The 23772-nt window shown below is 37.9% G+C and overlaps 1 protein-coding gene across 8 annotated transcripts in view; it reads left to right on the forward strand.

Annotated features, from left to right (window-relative positions):
• The window catches only part of GRIK1 (glutamate ionotropic receptor kainate type subunit 1), a 361961-nt gene extending 340505 nt beyond the window's left edge, over positions 1-21456 (forward strand). For 4 of the 8 annotated variants that reach the window (XM_040621052.1, XM_040621054.1, XM_040621056.1 and 1 more), the window contains 2 exons: positions 4080-4330; positions 20960-21456. In XM_040621052.1, coding sequence (XP_040476986.1) covers positions 4080-4330; positions 20960-21115 — 407 coding nt within the window. In that variant the 3' untranslated portion in view covers positions 21116-21456. Of the gene's footprint in view, positions 1-4079; positions 4331-5677; positions 5828-20463; positions 20551-20959 lie in introns of those variants that run through there. The other 4 variants (XM_040621050.1, XM_040621051.1, XM_040621053.1 and 1 more) reach the window with 2 other exon arrangements.
• The last annotated feature ends 2316 nt before the right edge of the window (positions 21457-23772 follow it).

A 23772-nucleotide genomic window follows, 5' to 3' on the forward strand; every position in this document is an offset into this window, starting at 1 on the left:
ATCATTGGCAATTTTGTGATGAGCGTTCCAAAGGAGAGGAATCAGGGGCCACCATAGAGCAGTGTAGTCTAGTAAGCAGAAATCTCGGTTACGGTCAAGTCATATTATTAAGGATCCAAGGTAGATTAGTTTTGCTCATTTACATTATTATTTTTGTTGTTTGAAAGGAATTGCCCAGTCCAACCCTCAACATTACACAAAGATCACAAACTCAAATGCTTATAGAGGTTAAGCAGAGATCATAATTGAATAAATTTGTTTGCTTGAGGAAGCAATAAGGAATGGTAGCAACTATGGAAACTTAGAGACCACAGGGTCATCCGAAGCAGCAGCTGTCTTTCAGGCTAGTCAATTGCATACGTGGGAATTTGAACACAAGTTTGTTAGATGTTCCATTTTTAATTTAAAAATATCAGATTTTACGTAGACTATCCTAAATGTTAGGACATTTAACCACAAATTCATTTTAAAAAAAAAGACTATGTATCCCATATTCAATTTTTGATCAATATTAATTTAATTAACCAGATAAAGATCAACTTTCTTTACCTTTCACTGTGAATACGCAACCAATTTGACTCCCTGCTGTCTAGCTGGTGTTAGAAATATATGGTATGGAGAAATTAACTTATTATTATTATTAATATTATCATTATCATCAAGAATGTATTCTAAATAAATCTGAAGAATGATCGATCTAGGGAAATTATAACTACTTTATTGTCCCTTTATTTTCAATAACTTTCCCTGATGAAAATACCAATAATGCTAATAAAGTGTATATATTTTTTCCCGAGTGGTAGACTTTCCTATGATTAAGTGAACATGCTCTGCCGGAGGCCCAGTGGGATTGTTAGACACTAATTAAAAGAATGCTATGGCTCCTTTTGTAAAACAATCTACTATCACCCTAACCAAGCTTTGTCACCTCATTTTCCATAATAGGGATGGGGAGAGTTAGACAGATGCTATTTTTTTTATATCCCACAACTGCTGATTTTAATTAAATGGGCCATAAGTCAGACAAAAATACCGGGAGTGGCTGCCTTTACCTGAATCTTTTCAAAATCAAGACCTTAAGATTGATTCTGTTATATTCTGCACCTTCTCAGAGAAGCAACTGTGGTTTCTGAATAGAACTATGTTTAGATTAAATTACAGAGTTGAAAATGGCACTTTCCTCATTTTATCTTTCACCCCATAAGCCCACTTTGACCACCTTCAACACTCCTCTTTGCTCACCAAATTTCCTATCTTTAATACTGACAGAAAATAACTGTGTATCATTCCTTCTGAGAATATCTGTACTTTACTATGAGACTTTCAATGGACGTTTCTTCTAATGAGTGAATGTAACGCTAAAGTTAAAAGTTTGGGAGTAGGGAGAATGGAAAGGAAGCAAGGTTTTTGCAACACTCCTGAATGAAAGCAGCAATTTGAAAATGACTTTGCCCGCATGTGCTTGGGGCTCAATGAGTATCACTGCATTGTCTATTAAATGATGCAGAGACTTGAGTGTTCGAATGCAGTCTACTTTTTCCAGCTTCATCCATACTCTGACACACAAGTTCCAAAGTCGAAGAGCTCTTTCCCCTCCCTAGATAAAAAAAGAAATATACTCCAGGAATTTTTCATACTGGTTATAAACCTGTCAGGCTTTTAAACCAAAAACAATGAAGGAATAATTGGAACAGATGGCAGACCTCAGAGAGAATACATCCATTGGGAATACAGCTGTTGGATAAATTTGTGAGATGTTTCTTCTATGATGAATTGACTCTTTACAAAAGCTCAGTGGCTATTCAGGAAGGTCTGTGTGTATACACATATATTTTTTCAAGTGACTTGTAATAAATCACTTCTGATGTCACTCAGTCCACTTAAACAACAACAACAAGACTGAAGCTAAAATACATTGAGATACAAAAAATTCTCCACACAATTCTGTTTTTGCCCTCACTGACCCCCTGAAGGCTCTAAACTCTCCCATGGTCGAAGATTGTCAACGTCAGGTCAGTCACAACACAAAATTGAAGACTTTGCTTCTTCGAGACTCTCAGGACAGAGGCTCTGGAAACATGCTTCCTGAGGGATTTAAAATAAAACTTCGAGAGAATGAAAGCAGTTACAGCTTAAACAGGTTACCAGGAGGCTGGAAATTACCTTCCTTAGAGAACAACTTTAAATGGAGATCCGATCCTCCTCTGTCCGAAATGTTTTAGGTACCGTGCAGCCTGAAGGCAGGAGGAGAGCGTCAGTCAACATTTATTGAGTGCCCACTGTGTATACTGCTACAATTACAGCAGCAACCGCTCCCGTAAGAATGATTCTTACACTCTTCAAAACATTTTCTTGTACATTAAAGCGAAGCTCTCCTGGTTCACTTAATTGCTCACATGCTATGGGTATGTGAATGGTGCTAATTTTGACACTAACCGTTATTCTGGGGGTGTTTAAGCAAGCAGCCAGTATCTTTTAATTTGGCTTACAAGAGCCATTTTCTCACCAAAAATCCATTCTTCTAATTGACAAGCTACAATCTAACTCCAAAACATTTTACTCTTCTTTTAAACTTGATTTTGAGTCCTGACAAGGAAGTTTTGGGAGGAAAGAAAGAAAAATGACAAATGCCACAATGTTAACCTTCTGTTTTTCCAACATAAAACATGTCACAGAACATAAGGTTTGTGTATGTGGAGGCTGACAGCAGGAAGAGGGGCAGGCTGCGGGGTAGAGGAAGCAGCTTTCAGGGAAATAACACGAGGTGAGAAGTAAGAGGAAATGAGTTAAGTCCTTGCCTCTGCCAGTAACTAGTACTTTTATTCATACTTTCACATCCTAAATTTCTTCAAGGCTAAAATACATGGACTGGTTTATATGATTTCTAAGATCTTTTCTGGTTCTAAGATGACCCATTTTTCTATTTGCTATTTGATTTTTTGCATCTTTTTATTTCTGCCAAGAAGAACTTTAAAGTTTGCAACAGAAAGAGCGAAGGTGTACTACCTTCTTACTAAGTAGAAGAAATACCAACAAAAATTCTTAGCATCCAATGAGAAATTGAGTAAATGCATCTTACCATCTTTTAATCTCTCCCTTTGTATTAATTGGTATAGGAAGCCAGTACTGGGCAAGCTATGGCCACCAACAGGTGTCAGTACTGTCTAACCCTAACATAATTAAAAGTTCAACGACATTACTAGAAGACTGGGTATAAAAGATATCAGTGAAGCCCTTGTAAATTTTCCAAACCTAGAGGAATTTTTAGAACCTTTGAAGTATTCAAAACCTAATCTTAATGGTATGTTACTAAGTGTATTAGACAGTATGGACTAATTACTATAACTAACATCTGCTATATTCAAGTGGCTTACACCATAAATGTGTGTTTCTTGACCTTGCTGTGGTCCAGTGTGCATTGAAAGAGAGACTGTTTCATGCAGTCATCCTGGGACCTGAACTCCTTCCAATTGGTGGTTCCACTATCCCTAGTGACTTGAAGTCTTTTTCTTCCTGCCGCATATTTGGTGAAATGGAAAAAGTAGAGGATCATGTTGGGAGAATGTGAGATAGGACTGGAAATAGTCATACGTCGCTTTAGCCCTGAATGCTAGAAACTGGTCACTTCGCCACACTGAATTAATTGTAAGGCAGACTGGGAAATGTCTAGCTGCTGCCCTAGAAAGAAAACAAGATGGCACTGGTGATCATCTAGCCAGGCTGTCACGATGTTAGACAACCGAGAAAAAATAGAATCTAAACAACAAAATCCCCCAACATGGGAAAAGATTTATAAAAAGCTCACCAGAAGCAGAGGTATGTCACAGAATTCCCAGCTCAGCTTTTCCTTATTTAAAAGAAACAGACAGTCTGGGCAAGAGGTAATCTCAGCATGTCAGCTATCCACTTTCCAATTATTTGGAGCCTTCAAAATATAGAGTTCAACCTCCTTGCCCTTTGCCAGTCAATTTGTGGATTGGGGTTTCCCAACAGCCATAAAGTCGTTACCTTTAAGACAATAATCCCTCTTGACATCTTCAACCCTTTGGTGACCAACATCCCAATGACCTTACTTCCAGGCTCGCCTTACCGGGATAAAATCACAATTGCTATTCTTCAGTTACAAGAAGAAGGCAAGCTGCATATGATGAAAGAGAAGTGGTGGCGGGGGAATGGCTGCCCCGAGGAAGACAGCAAAGAGGCCAGTGCTCTGGGAGTAGAAAATATTGGGGGCATCTTCATTGTTCTGGCTGCTGGACTGGTCCTGTCTGTATTTGTAGCCATCGGAGAATTTATATACAAATCACGGAAGAACAATGATATTGAACAGGTGAGTCATCTCTTTCTAGGACTAGGTAGTTTTTAGTTTGCGTTATCTGTCTTCAGTTTGGGGGGTTTAAAGACGCCTGCCCTTTTTTGTAACAGTCTATTGACTTAGAAGCCCAGAAGAGCCATTTCTGAGTTAGAGCAAAGAGCTATTGAATCCCTGCCAGGTGCTGTTGGCACTGTAGCCCCATCATTTATTAATGAGAAGAAGGAAGCACCTTATATACTAAATCCAATTAGCACTATTTGGAATGGCAGTGCAGAAATTCCAAACTCAATTTCTTGAACAGTTATTTGCTCTTAAGATAGAAACCCTAGATAAAGCAAGCAAGAAATAAATCCAAAATTGGAAAAGATATAAAAAGATCTTTGAGAGAAATGTTACCATCTTTTCTTTAAGTCTAGATGCAGAGCATGGGCACTAATGCAAAGCAATTTACATAAAGATATAAATGTAGTATTTTGAAACTGAGCACTTACCTCTCTCAAAATATGATTTGTAAATGGATAATTCACCAATTTGGGGGGACCAGGAATATGATGAATTATACAGAATGACAATGAAATATATTAGAGACTTTACTTTTCCAAATTGTATTTAGGATTATAGTTGATTTTAGCAGTCAACCATTATTGCCTGTCACTTTTATCTTTGATAGAATTCACACCAGGAACTTAACACCATTCTGAATAAGATGACTGTGTTAAAGAGAATTCCTTCATAAGCATACTAGAATAAACAATAAGTACAAAGCTCATGCCCATTGTGGTGCATTAGACCACCCATTCAATTTAAAGTTATTGTTAGAATTTTGAGGTTATAAACAATTAATAACAGGGCTAGTTTAATGCTCAGCTGTCAGTGTCCTATTGATTAATAATTTTTAATCAAGGGATTCCACATTTTCACTTTGCACTGGGCCCCACGAATTATGTAGCCAGTGCTGATTAATAATCTCACACCAGTCCCACCTCCTTTAAGTGGACACTTTCCTTACACTCCCAAAGCTGGGGGTGATTGATTAAACCTGGTTTTATCATGAAAATTTTCCCACAATACAAGGCAATTGTGAGAACATTAAGCACCCCTTTCTTAGAGTTTGATAGAGAAAACTATCTTTACTTAAAAGGGAAAATGGACTGTTCAGCTTTGTTTTAACTTTCAATTTGCTCTTGAGGTGTCTTGTTTTTATGCAACTAATTTGAAAAATAAAAGCTTGTATATGTTATGCTTTAATGTGCTTCTCATAATTGTCAGCTTCATTTTATTTAAATTTTCATTTAAACATTCATTTTTGCTTCTGATTTATTCATTTTTTTCTATATTTTTCTCATTTCTTTTGCATGCAAGGCTTTTTGTTACTTTTATGGACTGCAGTGTAAGCAAACCCATCCAACCAACTCCACTTCTGGAACCACTTTATCTACGGATTTAGAATGTGGCAAATTAATTCGAGAGGAGAGAGGGATTCGGACACAGTCCTCAGTTCATACTGTGTAATCAGTTAAAGAAAAAAACAGTGTGCCCAGTAGAAATCGTTCCTGCTAATTGGTGTTGTTGATGATATCTGTATCGACTGAGCATATATAGTCATAATTCCCTATCCCTTTAAGATGGCAAAACTCATGGACTCTAGACATTGAATTCAATGCACTGAGAACAGATGTGCATTCAGTGTTGAAACCGAGGTGTATTAGGGGTATATAAACTCCAAGATATGTGTATTTTCCAGAATCCACTATACCATCAAGACAATGGTTATCTTAGTTCTATATTCATGCATTAAAAATAAGCAGGTCTTTCCTTATGAAAAAGTAGATCGAGACTTTCATCAGTGCAAAGCATAAAAACAAAATGCTAATATTGTGGAATTGTTTTCATCTTTGTGGACCTTTTTTTTCTCCTCTTTCCTTCTCCCCATCCCTCACGTTCTGTAGATCTGCATGGTCAAACTACCCAAAGCCCTATCTTTTTGTAGTAACTCCATAACAATGTTGATTTCACTATTTAAAATGAATTATTTACACAAAGACTCAAAGATGTCTTGGATTTTAAAAATTGAAAAATGTGATCCAGAAAATGATAGCTAAACTTGAAACCTCTGGCGTCACAGAAGAGCATTAGCTAAATTGAACATCACTCAGGAAGGCACGACACAGTCAAGAATGATCCCTGGGTAGAAATTCATTATCACCAAGCTCTCACGTAACACTTACTTGACAATCCTCGTAGGTTTAGATCATAGCATGCTCAGAGTCTCTAAGGAACTGTGATTTTTTTTTTTTTCATGCTACAGATTATTTCTTGCAAGCTCCAAACAAGGTCCTCAACTAGGAACTAATGCATAACATCTTCTATTTTCCACTTACTCTCACTCTGCACTGACGAACATCTTTTCACGAGACGTTATTTTATTCCCTTCCTACTTACCCAGAATAGAGTGGTTGTTCTCATAGCAATCTTTTCTGAGCATTGCCACTTTCATACTCATTTCTCTGGACCCTTCGTCGTTATCAATTCATTTCAAGTATATTGGGGAGAAGGGCAAGGAGGAGAAAATAAATAGAGGAAAGAATTTCCATACACATTAGTTACAGATCTCTGTAGATTTATTTTCCACCTGCATTCAAAATGTTGTAAATAATTCCCACTATAACTCAGCTTGGTGACACAGAAACCCAACTGCATACTTAATTTGTTGTTATGAAGGATGTCTGCTGTCCCTCTGGGCTTCTTTCCTCTTCACAGTGAGTAGGGGGATTGAAGATGCCTTTCATCTTCCCTCAATATGGGATCAGTTGGTCTTTGTTCTCCTTAATGGGATTACCTTTGACATATGAAGTTAGCCCCCAAAACATATTTCTCAGAAGTAAAGATAAGCCATCTGTGCAATCATGTAATATTTTGCCTTCTCTTTGCTTGCCTTTAAATGGGTTCCAAATTTCGAACCAGAGGTCTCTCCAATCAACATTATATTTCTCCAGTAAAGCATGTTTAGGAAAGTTGGTTCTTGCCCTGATTGTTTCTCAGTCTTGCTTTCTTCTTTAAATAAATGTACTTTTAAGAAAATATCTATAAATTACACCAACATTTATTTACTATTACTGAAGTGAAAGCAACATACTTTGTCCTAGGTCACAGGTTACATCTTCATAATCAATAGAGTCAAATGTTGGGAAAAATATTTTATTATTCATATTTCATTGATTCTGTATATTGAAATCACAAGTTACATAAGTTTATATTCCCAAGGGCTACTCAATAAATCAAAGGTGCTACAAAAAAAAAGTATAAGGGTTATTGATGAAGTTTAGATGATCAAGGTTAACAATAACAAAATTCACTTTTCTACAGAGACTATCTTTTAAAAGTGTAACTCAGAGGTTTGGATAAAATTAATATCTGTGTGCCACTGTAAGCATATACTAGCTACTTCCGATATTTACATGTTATTTAACAATTTTCAAAATATTTTGAATATTTTCAAAATGTTTGAAATGATACAGCATTACATTTAATCCTTTCAACAATTTTATTTCAGCTTTACTAACAGAGAAATAGATATTAGTCAGCAGCCTAGAGTCCTAGATTCTAGAATCATAAGAGAATTTTCAAAATCAACCAAACTTAGGTGCAGTTTCTAGTACAGCCACGTGCTGAATGACTATAGACAAGCGACTGAATTTCTCAAAGCCTTGGTTTCTTAATATGTCATACCAGGACATAATTTCTAGGTCACAAGATTGTACTGAAGGAGTATCTTTCACAATGGGTCCCACTGGCAAGTGTTACTCAAATAAGATTTTCCTGGTCAAGGGACCCAGGGAGCACTACTCTAAACATTCCTTAACTGCATGGTATCTCATTGTGTTTAATATGCTATGATGCACTGGGAATTTTCAACAAAATTGGAAATTAGTCAGTATTTCCCAAACTTATTAGATAACAGAATCTATTTTTCCCAAGCATCTTGACAGACCATTGTTCTACACATCATACTCCAGGGAACACTGTAATGATGATGTGTATTTCATCCAGTGATAATGTACAAAACACATTAGCCATGCCTGGCACATAGCTGCCATTTAATAACAATAGTTTTGTTTATTGGGTGCAATTTTTAATTTCTCTGAGCTTCAATTTCCTCAATTGTAAAATGAAGATCTGTTGACCTATATTTGCTATGAGCATTAAATGAAATAATATAATGGCATAGAAAATGAAATCATTTATAAGAATCCTGTTTAAAGATATTGGCTAACAGATGTTAGTTCCTTATGGAGAAATTAAGTATTGGTCTCTGGTCAGGTGGACACCAAGTACAATTTATCATGCATCTTAATACAGTTTGGAAAAGAGGTTTTCCAATTTAGAGATTCAAACTGTAATCTAAAACCACATTTCCTCATACAAGCATTAATAATCAAGGGCAATTTCATTGTACCCAACAGAAGGACCCAATTCAGCAATACGTGAGGATCTAGCAGAAGTTTTGAACCTCATCTCTAGAAATTCTAATTAGATTAGTCTGAAATGGGGGTAGGACAATAGCTTTTTTTTTTTTTTGAGATAATCAGGTGATTCTATCATGTAGTAGTGATCTAAAGCATAATCTTATGCATATAATTGGCATTCAATAAGTCACTAATGTTTATTGATTGATTCTAGAGGCATGACCACTAATTCTAAGCAAGATATAGCACAGATTTGGCATTCAATGCTCAATACACCTTCTCTGGAGAGAATTCAAAAAGAAACTGAACATCTTTGAGATAAAAATGTCGTGATATTCAATCGACAGACTTCATATTTAGTTATAGGAGCTAGGCCTACTCAAAATGATCAAATCAGAAGTTTAATTTTTTCCCTTGAAGGACGTCCATACATTTCAGAAATGTAGGTTCCTTACACTCACCTTTTTCTTGTTTTATACACGCCCCAGACAACCAGCTCTTGGCGTCAAGTAAATAACTGCTGAGACCACTTCGACCCCACTTGCATTTTAATGAAATTTAGAAAAAAAAAGGGGGGGGCTTGAACATGAAAAAAAAATTTTCCAAACTCTCTTTTTACATCATTAATTCTCAGACTATGGCGTACCTCAGAATCACTCAGGGAAATTACTTAAAATGCAGATTATAGGTTTTATCTCCATAGACTCCTTCTCAGTGAGTATAATCCAGGAACTGGCATTTTTAACAAAGTCTGAAAGTGAATGATTAAAACTACTTGTGCACATTAGTTTTCATAAAAATTAGCTTAAAAATAGCAGTGTTCTCCAAAATTAGGTCATGTACATGAGTTTTTATTAAAACTATCTTTAGTACAAGAGGTTTTTAAAATAGCTTTTCTAACATGAGTTTTTTCCCTTAAAACAGCTGTTTAAAACTGTCGGTAAGCATGAGTTTTCTTTAAAGCTAGATGGAATACAGCAATTTGACTTCAAATTAAGTGGTGAGAGTGAGATTTTATTAACACTGGCAGTTTATCTGTGGATTATACCTTGAGGAAGACTATTTCAAGGTAGCAAGGGAGCAGAGAGGTATGAAAAGATTAAACAAGTACACGAAGAACTGTGGAGCACATAATGGTGTCTAAACTGGTTCCTGACAAGCCTGTTTATAAGCCAATGCAATAAGGAAAAAAAAAAAAAGGCTTATTTTGTCTTAGACTAAAATGATAAGCTGAATTATTTTACAGTTTTTTCAGCAAAATTGGAACTACCTAAGGAACACATGGTGGGTGGAGATAATGCCCTTAGGAAAATCAGCTGGTCATATAGTTAAACCTTCCCCCCAAAATTATTTCCAAATACTTTACTGCATTTGACTAGCATTATATTATGTTCTATATAAGCCATCGATGGCAAAGCAGGAAAACAATGAATCCCAATTAGTTTCCAAGCCCATGACCCTTTACACTATTTCCCAGTAAGCAATTTAAGAGTAGCCTGGCCTTGAAAAGCAAAAGAAAAGCAAAGCATTCTTACTTCTTGCACTATTTTCTGCACATCTGACTGTGCCAAATGGCATTATTAATTAACTCATATGGATAATGAAAAATTTCTGCTTGCTGCTGCAGTTTTAACTTGCCTTTAGGAACCATCTCATTATGCTTCCCACAGTTATGGAATTTTATATGCACAGATGCACAAGCATATTAAAATCATTTTTGCTTTCAAAACCCTCTCCATAGAGATGATATCATGGAAAATGGGATTCTCCTTTAAATTTTCAAAGAAATTCTATCTGCACAAATAAGAACATTTTTGTGATAGAAAACCAAATGTTCTGTGTGGTTTCACATGCTACAGAATCCGCAACCCAAATAGGGAGAAGCGGCCAAATTGCACCATACCGCCATGTCTCCATGTTATAACGTATACAACCAGATACACACAAAAATAATGAGTAAGAGCTGAATGATGTAAAGACGTTACTGTTGTTTCATTTATCCACTAAGTTTAAGTTAGTAGGGCCAGAATTTTCTTTCTGCCCAATTTTTAACTGAAGTGTTTAGACTTGAAATATTCGGATTTTTCAACTCAAGAAAAAGGATGGTACCCTGATCACTTAGTCTTTACCAACCATAAGAACTAAGAAACTACTGTCCACAGATAACCCACCCTAACGTCAAATTTATCTTAAGTCCTAAGTGTCACTTGGCACATTATCAGATGCCTCCAAGTGCTGTCAGCTTCTTTTCTTCCATAGTCTGATCACTTTATTTATTGGAGAAGTCTCAATAGGTTGTTTCTGTAATTGTGCAAAGAGGCTTTCCTTTGCCTGGAAACCCAAACATTCATCAATTCACAGAGAGGCCAGGAAGCAATTAATATCCATTTAGAAATAATTTTTCCAGTGTACAATGGCAGTGTCTTCTAAACCAAACAAACTCTAAAATGTATAAACGGCTCAATGGAAACATGACCTGGCAATCACAAGCCAAGAATGCAGGTGGCTGTGCTGCTACTGAATGGGTCTGTGACTTAGAGCAAGTCATTGTTTTTCCTCATTGTTCTTCCCTCATTCTTAGTCTCCCCATCGGTGGAATTAGGGGATGACATTTAAAGTTCTCTTCCAGCCACAGTATTTTTTAAGTTTGATAAAAAGTGGGAAAGAAATAAAAATATAGGAGCAGGACAAAAAAAAAAAAAAAAGCTTAGCCAAATACAAATATAAATAAGATTGTGCAGTTACCTTGAACATATTAAATTCTTATTGCCATAAGCAGAATTACCTATTCCTGCCCATGATGCAGGATGGAGTGGTCCACTCTGAATACAGAGAAAATCAGCCATCATGGCATCAAAGAGTGAAACAGTTCTCACTCACTCATAAGCAAAGCATTACAAACACAGGGAAGGCTACAAAGGTAGAATCATTCTTGATTTTGATGAGCCTACAGAGTAGGCAAAAACAAAAACAAAATAAAACAAACAAGCCAAACGAAGACATGTAGCTAGAAGTTATCTGAAGCTATGGAACTGATTACATTCTCAATCACATTCAAGAAAGAGGGTATCAATGGGACTGGAGTGCCTGGGGAAAACTATTCTGTAAGTGGAACTTAAATTCTGCTAAAGACAAAGGAAAACAAAGAAAAAGGTTGATGTGCTCATATTGTCTATTGCCTTTACCCCTACCCTCCTCCACCCCTAAGCACCAAGGTTTTTATATGTATTGCTTCCAAGCAAGACACGAATCAAATTCTTAGCTTTTGAGTTTTAAGTAGACTTTACAGATTTGTAGCATAGACAAAAATCTGGAAAACCGTGGCTTTCAGGCTCAAGAACCAGGTGTTTCACTGAGTAAGTTAGTTGTTATAATTCAAATAGTTTATCTCTAATTAGCAGGAGCCAAAACCCAGAGACCCAAGGTTGGGGAAATGCACAAAATGATGTTTTCCTCCCTCATGTTCCAGTCCTTGACCAGCTTTTGACCCCTAGGAAAGGAGGGAAGAATGGGAGGGAAGTCATTAAAGCTTCATGGTACTAGAAGCCCTGAGAGAAGGCCCCATGATCACCCCTGAGCCTAGTCCCAACTTGAGGACGGGAAAATAGAAACCTCAGAAAAGTTCAAGGGGGATCCTAAACAGAAAATGCTATTTTGGGGTTCAGAGGGTATAGCCCAGGAGGTGACAAAACTTGAGAGAAATTCTACATTCAACTGTCTCCAGAATGGTGGAATAACAGCATCTGGGCCATGAACCTTGAAGAGCCTCATAGTCCTGCTCAGTCCCATAGCATCTCAGGGAAAGCAGCCAAAACTCCATGCTGCTTCCCAATGAAGAGCCTTGTGGAAGAGCTGAGAGAACCAGTGGACTGAGAGTTGAGGTGGGAGTAGAAAAGACTCAATGTGTGGACCTGACATGGAGACCATAGTGGGGCCGCAGGCATCTCAGAGAACACAGCAGAGAGAGAGAGTGCAGCGTCTGTGACCTCCTAGGATGCCACACCCCAGTGGAAGCCAAAGGACAGAAGGTGTCCACAGAGTAGCTGCTCCCACCATCACCAATGCCCAGGCCTTCTATTCAACTCTACTACACCCAGATGCACCTTGGAAAGAAGACAAGAAGGGAGGTGGGGAGAGGCTCATTTTAACTGAGACACTGACCAAAAGAAACTTAGTTTTAAGCCAAAAGTGAGTTACCTTGAGTTGACAATACCCACTAGCAGATCGGGACCTCTAAGCTAAGGTGGGATCTGCTACTATTTTTTTATGACATCACATAGTTTTCTTGCACACCTAAATTTATAGCTTGAGAAAAATGTATGTCCACTACATGTGGGCATAAGCTGGTACTGCAAGGACTCCGTTGTAGCTCACACATGCACTATGGACAACTAAAACCCTCCAACAGGCTCGATTTACCTCAAGGCCAAGGCCATGCTCTGTATGAGAAGGGCATGCAAAAAATTTCTTAGAAGCTGATTTTTGTGCCCCTTACTCAGCCTCTGAGTTGCTGAAAGGACCAGGCCCTCTTGTCCACATGGTAATGGAAAGTCAGTCCTCATAGGATCATCTCAGACCTTCAACATGGAGGCCTCGTCGGGTACATAGGAGACCTATATTCAGAGGAAATGTGTAGTCTCTGAGCTTGCAAGAGGGGCTGAGGCGGGCTCAGGAGATATAGGGAAGCCGGAAGGAAGCCAGAAGGCCAAAGAAGACAGTCACATTGGCCTCTGATGGTGACTCCGGACAGGAGAAAGGCACTGTGAGTACCTTGGATTGGCATGCAAACCCACATTTCTGCCATTTTTAAGCAAAGAGAGCTGCTTGCCTCTGTGTATGTCCAGTCCACCTGAGGCTTATCCTCATAGCAGAAACACTTTCTGCTCTCCAGTCATAACACTTGAGTGGGCCACTTTGCAACCACCTCTCCATACCTCTCAGCCACTTTCTTGCCCACTCTAGGGCAGTGGAAAGTTTCAGCTGCTCTTGAGCACCCTTCAGAGGCCATAGGAGACAGAGGAGAGCCTCCAACGGGCCTGATGATCAGCTTTGATGCCATTTCTGCTTTCTAGTGACTGCTTTCTCTGAGTTTGAGACAGAGATTGGGCATGATTTCCCTGTGTTTTCAGACTCCCCCATCTATTAAGCAGTCTCACATCTATTTGCCTTATCTCACCCCATGGGAGTTTAACCCCAAAAGTGAGAAGTGAGGGGCCCCTTCTCTGGTATTCCTCAGCATCTAGGCTCTCCCAGCCCCTAGCTGGACAATTCTCCTTGAAAACAGACACAGAACGGTCCTAGCTTCATACCCCATCCCCAGTCCCACCGGCTGGGCCCCGAAGGCTCTAAGGCAAACTTTTACAATCCAAAGTGCCTTCTTTTTCCTTCTTTCAAACACCTGGCTGTTGTAATTAATAGCTTCAAAGACTGCAGTGGCTTCTATAGATCCACAAAAATCTATTTAAGAACTAAAAGCTGCAAATTTTACTTTTTTTTTCTTTCTATGTCATCCCTACCCTGAGGGCAATGCATATAAAAGCTCTTGCTATAACTTTAAAAGTGGAAAAAGGGTTCAGATTCAGAAGATTTGGAAAAAGCACATGGATTAATATCAAAATGGAACACTGCTCCAGTGTTAACCTCACTTTTCAAAGTTTTCCATGAAATTATACCTAATGTTAGAGGAGAATGAACTGATACCATAAGAGTTTGGATGTAGAGCTCTGAGCAGCCACCCTAAGTGAGAAATTTCTCTATGGTGCACTGGGTGTTATACGCAACTAATGAATCATCGAACTTTACATCAGAAAGCAGGGATGTACTGTATGGTGACTAACATAATATAATAAAAAAACATTAAAATAAAAAAAAAGAATTCTAAAAAATAAATATATATATTTATATATATATAAATGTATATATGTATATATATATATATATACACACACATATATATATCCATTCCACTACCTACTTACATTTATTTTAATGAAAGAAAAGTTTTATAAATACAATATTTAATAAAGATGAACCCAAGAAAGATGATCTTCACGTATCTGGTGTCACTGGCCTGTGGTGTCCCCCACAGGTGTGTATGTTCATGGTTCAAAGGAGCTCAGATTGGAAAACAGGGAATTCTGGGGTATGCATTTATGCAAAGAATTAGCTTATACCTAGGATCTGAGAGAGCAAAGATGTTGGCATCCAGCCTCAAGTGTGGGGGCAAAAAAGGATAAGGTAGAGGAGTTGAGAGGGAAAGGACATAGAGATGGTGAAAACATAAAATTAAAAGGAGCTAGGAAATGAGTTAGTGGGATTGACGAACTGTAGCCTAAGGGAAGACAGGGCTGAGGGGAGTGGAGAGCCAGTTTAAACACTGAAGGTGCAGTGAGAGGCTGGGTGAGGAGTGGCTTCTGGGTCACAGGTGGGGTTGAGGGGACCACACTCTGGAGTTCTAGTTCAGTGTCTAGATTTCCTCTACCCCCAAATTTTGAGCACAGACTTAGGTAATGAGACTCAGCTCCCTCATTAGCTTGCAGGCATAATTAATCATAACCACTATTCTGGAAACTGATATGATGGCCAGCTCCCAACCTCTCAAAATCATTGTTTTTAAGTCCAAGAATGGTTGCATAAGAAATGGCCCAGGGATTCTGAACGAACACAGAAAACTGATAAAACAAGAGCAAATGGTAGCCAAATCCTGAGTTCTGGGACACAAGAACTTCACACAAAGGTTGCATACGTGTGCTACTCCAACAATTCCCCTTCCCCTTCCTTAACACAATTAGTGGGGGATCACTGGAGTCTGATGTCTGCTCTGAGATCATCAATTATCCTGTGAAGACATAAAACATATACGCAGACAGGTGACCAGACTTTCCAGAGTCTTAAGGTAGCAAATGTATGAATAGAATTCTTCCATCCTTATTCCTTTAAAAGTTTCCTGACATTTTGAACGTTCTAGGTCTGTTCCCACATTGAATCTCAGAGTTTAAAAATGCTAAGGATGTGAATGCTTAGACCTTCTTGTTAAAAAGAAAAAAAAATCATTGAGACACTGCTTCCACAGAATGATAGTAATTTGACCAAACCAAGAAAATAACAGCAATAATAATCTCATTATTTCTCAGTAAACTGTTCCTTGATATCTATATTTCACTAAAGTTTGGTCTATTTTACTAAAATGGTCTTTACAAAAAGGCTCCAGATTAGAGCTTGCTTTCAAGCAGATCTATATAAAATGAAAGATTTTTAGTAAGATGACACAAATATTATCTATATCTTTGTTCAACGCGTAATGTGAAAATTTATTAGACAATGTCACAGACCATTTCAAGCGTCTTTAAATAAGAAGCCTAATAAAGTAACAAGAGAAACCTATGCAAAATGTAAGGTGTGAAGGTATGCATTCCAAGCAGTTCTTCTAGATGTACCAATGAATAAAAACACCAAGTGCATAAATGTTAAATATACAATGACAGATCAATCTGATATTTTATTCGTAATCTGATGCCAAGTTTGCACCTAGTCAGAAAACCATTCTCAATCAGCCTAGCCTTGGTCATTTCAATATCGTAAACTACTCAAATTTTAGCACACAGCTTTTTCTATAACTTAAAAGAAATCACTCTCCACCCCAGACTACTTTTTTTTTGAGGCAGTTTATTTTAAGTACAAAACAAGACCTCGATTAGCTCCTCTCACCCCTTCCAGGGGAATATTTGTAATATAAGGATAAAGGTGTCAGGAAAGAAGAAGAATGTATACTGGGGTTCACACCAATACCAAGATATCAAATATTGGGGATTAATCCAAAGGAGTGCCATGCTGTCAGCAATTATTTTTAAAACTCAAGCCAAAGAGGAAGGGAAAAGAAGGCAGGAGAAGAGAAGGATGGGGGGCTGGGGAGGTCACTCGGAACACAGCACAGGCACAAAAGAAGTGAAGAAGAGGAATGGCTTTCTGCAAAATAAACAAGCAAATCCTTTCCCTTGCAAAACCAGAAGAGTTACAGGGCTGGCTGAAGCTTCACTTGTGGTTTCTGGTAGACCACTTGTATCTCAGTTTCCTTCCCTCTACAAGAGAAGTACAGGCACACATAGGCGCACACACACATGTACGCATGTGCACACACTCACTCTTGCACACACACGTACACACGTCACTTTTTGAACAATGTCCAGAACAGCATAAATGGCACTAACATAGTTTATTACTATAAACCCATTTATTTATAAGTGAATTTTCCTATCAGACTTGTCATCATAGGGATTCATTGTCAATGGGTTCAGAAGCAGAGAGAATTTTTTTTAAATGGCAAGGGACTGCAGTTAATTTTCATTTCCTCTTTATGCTTGAGCACCTATCCTTCACAGGCAAGACACAAGCTGTCATAAAGCCTATTACCACATAACACTAAAACATGTTATGAGCTGGGTAAAACAAGTAAAATAAGCATTGAAAATTTGATGTGTTAAACATGTATAGGACCTGCCTTAAAACACTGGTATAAACAAAGAATTCGTGCATAGAAAGGCATGCGATGGCTGAAATTAAAGAAGCATCAACCTTTCACTGTTCCTCCCTTTCATCCAAAAAAACAAAACAAAACAGAACCCAAAATACATATCAGCAAGTTCCATAGACTTAAAATATTTTCAGTGATATACACAATGTTATTTTAAAGAAAGGGAGTACTCCCCATGTGCCAGGCATTGTGCTAAGTGTTTTACAGGTACCTGCTCAACCATTCACAAAACAACTCTATGAAAAGCCTTCTCCTTCTGCTACTGTTTGCATTTTATAGATAAGGAAACTCAGTCAAAGAGAAACTAAACATCTTGCCCAGTGTAACCCAGCTACTGGGCACTGTAACTAAAATTTAAACTCCAACATTCTGATACTGGGCCAACTCACAACTAAAATTCATGGTCATATATGTAGATCCGTTGAAAATGTGAACTCCAACCACCAGAGAAAAATCGGACAACCTAGGATGCATGCTACAGGGGAATTTCTAGTCTGCAAAGCACTAGAGGATAATGCTGGGGTGTCCACCCTACCCCTCATTTCCCTGCCTCCTGAACACATCAGCTAGGTGGTCATCCACATGTCTGTTACTTTCTAATGAAATTAGTTTAGAAATTTAAATTTCCATACTAAACCTAATTTTTCTATGGCCCTGTGAACACAAGGGAGTTCATGAAAAGCATGTCCAGAAATAGAAGCTTTGGAAAAGCTACTTAAATTTTTATCCTAATTCAGAAGCTCAAAATTTATTTTATATATATATACACACACACACGCACAATATCTTTAATTCTGAGATCATAAAAGGCAAATCGATGAATGAATAGGAGACCCTCCCATGCCATTCTGAGCTGACCTTCACAGTTTCATTTCCTGTGGATACAAGAGTGTGTGGTTTTCTTGAGCTCATGGCTGGTAAGGACCTTAAAGGTCGTCTTGCCTCATGACTACAGCAAAAACGTGGAAGCAGAAAGGTCAGCCCCAATATCTTGCCATTTTCTTTTTGACAGTTGGAGACAAAGTGAGAATCAAAAAGAAATCATTGTGACCAAAGACAGAGTAGCCAGACCGCTCATAAAACTATATTTATATTCACTTTCATGCTGGCTGCAAGAAATAAATACTTGGGGTTCATCAAAAGAATAGACATTTGTTGTATTTTAAGGCAATACAAAATTTGAAGGAAGATTGTGTTTTTTAAAGAGAAGCATAATTGAAACATATTGTCAAGATAAGATCTGTGACTGCCCCTCCACCCAAAATAAGAGAGGACAGGGTTTCAAATCCCCTCCTGGTTGTGTCTCCTATGTGAGCCACACTTGGAGACTTGCCTTGTAGTTTTAGTGCAAAATAAAGAGAAAAGTCTAAAATCAAAAGTTTGAGAGTTGAAATAAAACACAAAGATTGCAATTTCTTAACATATTTATAGGAAAAGAATCTACAAAAAGCTCTTTATAGTAGTTTAAGAAAAAAGAATTAATCAAGGTGTTGGAGATTTTTAAGTGAAAGCAGTTGAGTCTGGGAAGTCAGATGGACTGAGTTCAAATGCAAGCTTTTCCTCTTACGAATCACATTTCCTGGGCAAATTACTTAATATCTCCAATAGTAAATCTCCCCATCTACACAATGGGCATAGTAATTCCTACCTTATAGGATTGCTGTGAGATTTGTGTGTAATAGTGTGGGCTATAAAATCCTTGGCACTTCTTCCTTCTCTCCCTCTCTTCTTCCATTTTAATGATCTTCCTGAAATTAGAAATGTCCCGCGCAAAAAAACAAAAAAAAAACCTACCTTCCACTGAAATAAATATCTGAGCAGAAGTTGCAAAAACCCGAATGCAACACCATATACCACAAAGGCACTGTAAAATATTCAGTTCATCTTAGTAACAACACATAAATTTCACATCACATAATGCTACAAAAAAAAAACATTAAATTTCATTTGTAACATACTTACTGTAACATTTTTTGGAAGTATAATTCATAGAAAACATTCCTAAAGTTTTTCTTTTAGTGGCATGATCCCCCTCTCAATTCACCGAAGTCACAACATAACATTTGAAAGAAAATTAACATGCACGACATGAATTTTCAGTACTATAAGAAAATGGAAATGAAATTCAAATTCTATAAATGCTTATGTGTAAAAGAGACAAAAAGTCAAATGAAAACTACTACTTTTTTTAGAGGTGTGTGTCTGATAGACCAGTAATTTACATCTAGGATCTAAATTTATCTGTCTAGTTTTCAAATCGAGTAGAAAAATTTTAAATGCTGCTTATTTAGGGGCCCCTGGGTGGCTCAGTCAGTTAAGCATCCTACTCTTGGTTTCGGCTCAGGTCATGATCCCCGGGTCATGAGATGGAGCCCCGCCTCCCGCTCCGACCTCAGCTTGGAGTCTGCTGGAGACTATCTCCCTCTCTTTCTCCCTCTGCTCTTCCTCCTGTGCTCTCTCTTTCTCTAATAAATAAATAAATATTTTAAAAAATACTTTATTTAAACTACATCAACTCCTCTATGGAACAAAAATGGAGTGTAAATTTTCAAAAATACATGTTGCCCATTAAATACAAGGACCGCAGGAGACATTTCGTACTTTGCACACATGAAACACCAATTTCTTCCTATCAGGCCCTCACAACCTGGAGAAATCATCTGGTGGTATGTTGTCATTTGAGCTTTAACATATCCATTTTGTGAGTTAATCACAAAGGAGTCACACACTTGCCCTCCCACACGCTTGACCAAAGGCTTTGGGATTTGAAGGATGTTTTAAGGGTGATCTCATCAAAAACAATACTACTTTCCAGAAATCTCTATAAGCAGGAATTTGTCACTCAAGGATCTTATCTTGGCTGGAAGAAATGACAGCAAATTATGTTTTACTATAGCATTTGTATACTGTGCCTGTGAATCCATACAGTGTAATTGTAATAGATCTGTACATATATATGCCATCTGCATATGTGTGATATTTCATAATCGTTGCTCCATTTTCTCCTTGTATTATGCCATCATCTTTGCTGTGCGGTTCGGTACCATATTATTTTCATTTCAACCACAGCTGCATCATTGCTGCTGCCAGATCTCTGTTTTTTGGAGAAAATATACAATTTAAAATTGTTTTTTTTTCTTTTTTTTTATCAGAAAGGAAAGTCATCAAGAATTAGATTTTATTTTAGGAACAAAGTAAGGTTTCATGGGAGAAAAAAACAAAGCCTTGGTGTAGAGAAGGTTTGTTCATTTTCTATAGCATTACTGAAGTGTCCATATGCCTTGATAAACCTATCAATGTTTGGATCATCTCAATGGGGGAAATGACTTAACTTAACTCTATTTTGGTGTCTCAGCAAAGGTAAGTTGTCTATTTTGAGAGCCTAACTGGGTAGTTTTATACTACTGCATCTGTGAATGAAACCCCGAAGTTTGCCCAGCTAGCTTGCTGCCTCAGTTTCCCCAAATAGAAAAAGCGGATGGCCAGTGGGTGGAGGAGGAGGTGTGGGAACTGGCCGGGAACTTCACTCTGTGTCAGAGTTGCCTTAGACCACTCTCTCGTATTCATAAAAACTGAGGTGAGAAACAGACCGGTGGAGGAGGGAGCCAGTTTGGTTACACTGACGTTCCATTATTTCATGTTCTCTAGTGTCTCTCTTTCAATGCCATCATGGAAGAACTGGGAATCTCACTCAAAAATCAGAAAAAGCTAAAGAAAAAGTCAAGAACTAAGGGTAAATCTCCCTTCACAAGTATCCTTACTTGTCATCAGAGACGAACTCAGAGGAAAGAAACTGTGGCATAATCCAAGAAAATGTCTGCAGGCAGCTTTCAGAAAGGAAAACAAGATGCTCACTACAGGTGTTGGGAGAAAGGATTCCTGACAAGCGTGTGACGTGTTTCCATGTACCTATATACATAACCAGAGTTATGTATGTAGATATAAGAAATACAAACTTTTAAGAAGCTCACATAGACAGATCGTACTTGGAAAGTGGCACTGGTTCTTTGGAAATGAATTTGTATGCTCACTTATTTTGCCTTTTCTCTCTTCACAATAAATTGATGTGTGTGCTTTCTAAATAATAATAAAACAACAGGGTTTTTTTTTTTTTCCAGAACAAGTTCTGGTGTTGGTTTGTTCCCCTTTACTCTGCTCCCATTCACAATGTTTGGTTGCCAAGTGTCATCTGTTGTCAGGTTGTTATTTTGATGACTCTTCGTACCTGTTCAGACAGACAGAATCATTTCTGGCTAAGTTTTAAAAAAAATACTTTTAGTTCATACCAAATACCTAGCCACTATAGTAAAGTTAAACTACTCATCTTTGTGCTTTAAAATCTAACTTCATAAATACTTTAAAATGGCATTTGGAACATTGGTAAGTATAAGATAAAAGGATTCTTAAAAAAAGGGGGACATTCATTCAAAAAATATAAGTGTCTACCACATTCTGGACACCATTCTAGGTTCTGGGGATACTGTGGTGAGGAAGGCAGATATGGTGCCTGCCCTCACACAGTTTACAGTTAAACAAAAAAGAAAAACATTCTATTACTAAAAGTGGGATTAGCACTTCCTCTGTGGAAGCCAGAAGCTAAAGGAACATGCAGGAGAAGGATTCAACCAAGGAAGTCTTCCTGAAGGAAGGTATAGCTCTACTAGGATGGCAAGTTAATCAGGTGAAGGGAGGGACAGAAGATGGAGAAGCAAGCATTCCAGGCTGAGGAGGCAGCATATCTGAAGGCCCTGAGAGAAGAGCCAATAAGGCCAGAATGGTGAGGGAAAAGAGCTGCAAAGGGGATGCAATGGGCCTGACAGGTGACGATCACTCTGGCTGAAAGTGAAGAAAGGATTGAAGGCAAGGAGACTGAGGAGGAAGAGACAGGGTCACCTGAAGCCTCTTTCAGAAACTCAAGGAAAGGACGTTGCAGCCAGGCCAGCGCGGCGGCAGACAGACCACTGAATGATGGAGGTAACTTAGAGGCACAACTCATGTGGCCAGAGATTCAGGTGGTGGTCATGAGGGAGGGAAGAACGGGATTGAGAAAAAGTCCAGGATTAGGGTAGGGGAAGAGGGAGGCTTCACTGGAGAGTCAAGATATCATTCATTATATTGGGAACCAATGGGAAAGGAGCAGGCACTGGGACGGTATTTCATCTGATTAAGTCCCATTCGTTTCTGTAGGATGATTCTATAACTAAAAGAATCTTTTAATCTAGTCCCCGTAGAGTTTAAGTACCAAAACGTTTCCAGACATAAAAAGGAAAAAGCCACCTTTAAAATAGCAATAGCAGATATTGGACAGATATTTTTCTGTGATTAGGAGCAATGCTGAGATTTGGGATCAATCTGAATTAGAAGATGATGTATTTCATTAAAAATGCATTAAGATGCTTACATAAAAACCATGAAGATGCTTACATTGAGAACAATATGCTTACAGCTAGAAACAGATAGAAAAACAAACAGAAATACAGTGAATTCAACAGCTGAGGGTGGACTAGGAGGGTAATATATTAGAGGGAAACGTGTCATTTATTCAGTTCACTAAAAATTATACCGTTCTCCATTTTCTAATGTGACAATGATACTTTCCTCTCATTTCAGAAAATATTACTATATCCTTTCACAGTTTGTTACAGCAATTTGTAGGAAAAGAAGTATTTCAACTTCTAATATCTAAAATATATTGTGTGTCAGTCTGGTTTATAGGTGTTTTAAGGTCCACTAACCACTTTCTTCTTTGCTTAGCCATAACTGCATTTTCCTTCAAGGCATATAATACTTGTTATGAGTAAATTGGTTAAAAATATATTGAACTAGGCAAAATTGCAGGATAGGACTTTTATGGCAACTACTTAATGTGCATGATTATCCTCCTGTCCCCACCCCAGTATTTCATTCTGGAAGCACTTTGGGTATGAACGTGTACATGTGTTTCTGTGTGTCTGTATCTGTTAGGGCAAAGAACAGAGTAAGACAGTTCAGAGGAGAGAAAAAGAAGAAATTGTGGAGTATTTGGAACTTGGTCCAGAAAAATCCCTGCGAACAACCATTAATCTTGGAGATTTTCATTTCTTTCACCAAAGAACAGTGATTCATACACAGTTATATGGAAATCAATGCCAAAGTTAATTAAGAACTGGATCTTCTATTTCCTCCTTCAGCAATTTCTTGATGCTCATAGAAAAAGATTGTGCAGGTGAAATATTCAGCCAGAGAGAGGGAGGTCAGTGTTGACTGAAAGACAATGTTCATGGCTAAGATTTATTTTCCTTTTCAAGTTTCCAATCTGGGCCCTTCTTGCCTTTAGTACAGAGAAAAGGGAAGAGAAGATTCCTTGCTTGCATTGACCTCGTGGGGTTGTTGTCTCACCTAGGAGCTCAGAGTTTTCAACTCTTAGCCTAGAAGAAGCCAGAGAGAGAAATGAGGAGGAAGTGGGTCAAAGAAACTAGACA

This window comes from Ursus maritimus, unplaced genomic scaffold (assembly GCF_017311325.1).
Source record: "Ursus maritimus isolate PB19 unplaced genomic scaffold, ASM1731132v1 scaffold_4, whole genome shotgun sequence".
Lineage (NCBI taxonomy): Eukaryota > Metazoa > Chordata > Mammalia > Carnivora > Ursidae > Ursus > Ursus maritimus.